This window comes from Suricata suricatta, chromosome 3 (assembly GCF_006229205.1).
Source record: "Suricata suricatta isolate VVHF042 chromosome 3, meerkat_22Aug2017_6uvM2_HiC, whole genome shotgun sequence".
NCBI classification, from domain to species: domain Eukaryota; kingdom Metazoa; phylum Chordata; class Mammalia; order Carnivora; family Herpestidae; genus Suricata; species Suricata suricatta.
This window is the reverse complement of record NC_043702.1, coordinates 175,015,660-175,018,767: the sequence shown is the minus strand read 5'-3', so window position 1 is coordinate 175,018,767 and position 3,108 is coordinate 175,015,660. Positions and strand designations below refer to the sequence as shown.

General features: G+C 65.6%; 1 protein-coding gene across 1 annotated transcript in view; it reads right to left on the bottom strand.

The window, feature by feature from the left end:
* Positions 1 to 1,143: 1,143 nt before the first annotated feature.
* Positions 1,144 to 3,108, bottom strand: part of KCNN3 (potassium calcium-activated channel subfamily N member 3) — a 90,502-nt gene continuing 88,537 nt past the window's right edge. Inside the window, exons 11-13 of the mRNA XM_029933468.1 lie at positions 2,411 to 2,526; positions 2,207 to 2,308; positions 1,144 to 1,460 (exon numbers count right to left, since the gene is read on the bottom strand). Coding sequence (XP_029789328.1) covers positions 1,170 to 1,460; positions 2,207 to 2,308; positions 2,411 to 2,526 — 509 coding nt within the window. The 3' untranslated portion in view covers positions 1,144 to 1,169. The remainder of the gene's footprint in view (positions 1,461 to 2,206; positions 2,309 to 2,410; positions 2,527 to 3,108) is intronic.

Genomic DNA, 3,108 nt, shown 5'->3' with positions numbered 1-3,108 from the left:
GCCCTGCTGCTCTTGGGATCTTCCGCTGTGAGGTGGCCTCCCTCAGGCCGGGAAGAAGGGACCACACGGGCCCTGCCCCCTCTGCGCTCCTCACCCCTGCGGCCGGAGCCCTGCTGCTGCGTGAACCTGGAGGAGCGAAGCCCCAGCCGGCGCGCCCCCACCCGGGTGTCTGCGGGCGCAGGCGTGCCGGGACCCCGTGCGCTCCCTCAGACGCACAGTGGTCGTGTGCCCCATGGAGCGCAGCTGGCTCGGAGAGGAGAAAGCTCTGCGGGGCTGTTATTTTCAGAAGGCTGCTCGCCCCTCCAGAAGGCCAACACGCCCGGCTGGGCGTCCACCTCTGGGCGAGCAGGGGGCGCGTGCCCAGCGTGAGGGGCCCTGCACCGGGTCTGCAGGAAGCCGTGTCTTCAGGGACGCTCAGGACATGCCCGACGCCAGCAGCCCCCTGAGCTGAAAGCGCCCACATTCAGGTTCAAGCCAACCCCACATGCATTTAGAGAGCGCCTGCTGTCTGCACGGCAAGGTACTGGGTCCCTTTCTGTTTGGGCCAAGTTCAACAAGAAAAGACCGGGGTTGAATGTGGGGTGTGTGGGTGCAAACACACAGGTTTCTATGGGTATTAATACTGGATGGAAAATCTGGCTTTTCATTTCTCTCTCTCTCTGTTTTTCTTTTTGTCTAAATTGGGTTTTATGACTAAGGTGTGAGAGGAGAGGACACCTGTTTTGGCCGTGGTGGCAGCTCCGGTCTCTCGTCACCCAGAGACTTCCTAGACCAAAGGCAAGGCGAGGGGTGTGCCCAGGCCCCGGGAGGAGCCCACGCCCGAGCCTGACAGCCCCCACGGGACCCTCGTCCGGGCTCCGTCTCCGCCGGCCGCACCTGCCCGCCCACCCCCGCGTGAGACCTGAGATGGAGCGGGGGTCTGGGCTCGGCCGGCCGGTCGGTCACCGCTTCCGGCCACTCGCTCCTGCTTCCAGGGGAGGCACCTGAACAGAGACCTGCTTTCTGGTTCCGAGGCAGATCGAGCCAAGCACGCCGGAGAACAGGAGTCAGTGGGTCAGCGCGGCCTCTCGTCACGCTCCTGCTCTGCTGCTCCTCGGTGGCACAGTGACCAGGACAGAGTCGATTTGCATCTTAAGACCTAAGGGTTATGCTTCCGGAGTGGGGTTTATTTAGCAACTGCTGGAACTGGTGTAGGGGGTCGGGAAGGAGGCGGAGCTGACCCCGAGGGGGCTGTCGGAGGGCGGGGGCGTGTGCGGGGTGCCCGCCGCGCCGCCCCGGGCCTCGGCGAGGGTGGACAGCAGCTGCTGCTGCTGGCGGAGCGCGTCGGCGATGAGGAGGGGCAGGGAGCTGAAGCCGGCCGCCAGGTGCTCCAGCTTGGACTCCAGGCTCCCGATCTGCTTCTCCAGGTCCTCGCTGCGGTCGTTGAGCTCCGTGACCAGGTCGTACATGACCGTCTGCATCTGCATGAGAGACGGGCACGGGTCAGCTCAGGCTGGCACCGGGCAGCACGGGCCCCGCAGCAGGAGCGATGAAACGCTCCCAGACTGCAGGGCCACGTCCACACCAACGCATCGGGTCCGGCCGACCTTGGACAAGGGCTTGCCGTCCCCAGAGGCGCGGGCACAGAGCGCGGAGGCGCCGTGTGGGACCGGCCACGATACGTTAGGAAATACGACCAGTGGGGAAAGCGGTACTTCTCTCCGGACTGTCCTCAGGTGCTTCCTGACCCGACTGCTCGGCTTGGAGGCTGCGGAAGCCTGGCGGTCAAAGCAAGACCCCGCGGGGCAGCGGACCGGCCACGGTTCAAGGACGGGTCTGCAGCCCGGGACCCTCCGAACCGTGGGCCCCTGGTCAGACAGGAGTTTACAGCGGCTGCACGCGGCTCCCACACCAGTGGCCCCCCGCTGTTTTCAGCACTGCGGCCAAGCAGAGTCGGTGAAAGATGAGGGACCTAACCCTGCCCTGGGGGGTCCGCAGCCACGCGGCCCCTCCCCTGCCCGGTCAGTGGGGAGGAGTGCACCTCATGCTGGGGGGGGCTCCCTGAAGGGCCTGCCCACCTCCCCGAGCTCCGTGGGCCAGCGCTGCCCTGTCCCGAAACGTGCAAACGGGCCCCCCAAGAAGCCTCCCGCTCACTGTGGTCTCCCGGAGCCCCGCACAGCTGCGGGTGCCGCGCGCGCTCCTGCCCCCGCTCCTTCCTGTCCCACACCTTCTGCAGCGCTAGCTCTGTCCTTGTCGGCCTCACCCGGTGAAAGGGCACTCCTTCAGGGCAGGGACCGTTCCCTGGTGGCTCCCTGATGTGTCTCAGGGCCTAACACAGCCCCTGGCACGTGGGAGGCGCTCAGCTGACAGTCATGGACGATGTGGGGGGGACACGGTCCCGCCCTTGGCCCGACGGGGAGAGGCGATTCACAGCACGGATTATCCCCGTGCACCTAGAAGCTTCCTCAGCGTTGACCAATGAGACTTGAGTGGCCGCAGGAAAGAGAAGAGGACCTCGAGGGCCCCCAGGGCCGCCGGTGAGCGAGGCTGTGGGAACAGGGGGCAAACAGGGGAGCCCCCAGGGAGCAGAAAATCAGCTGGAACTTCAAAGCAATCACGTGCGCTGGCTCCTGAGAGGTGAGCGGAAAAACGGCCAGAGCAGAGCTGACCAAGGGGGCTGGGCCGGGGCGTCCCCTCCCTCCCGCGTCGGCCGGCCCCCACCACGCCCTCCCGCTGCCCGACCCCAGCCCTGGGCGCGTCCCAGCACAGAGTCCCATCCAGTCCTGCCCTGCCATTGCCACTGAGCCACGTGGGCCCCAGCCTGAGCCACGGCCACGCCCCGCGGTCCCCTCAGCAGGCTTTCTGATCATAATTTGGCTTCCTGAGTGGGCCTGTCACACACTCATCTATGTGGCAGCGACATTTCTCGGTAAGTTAACAAGTGACAGGGGGCTCCTGGGTGGCTCTGTCAGTTAAGTGTCTGACTCTGATTGCAGCTCAGGTCATGATCTCACAGTTCACCTGAGCCCCACGTCGGGCTCTGTGCTGACATGAGGAGCCTGCTTGGGGCTCTCTCCCTCCCTCCCTCTCTCTGCCCTCCCTTGCTCACTCACACACACACACACACAC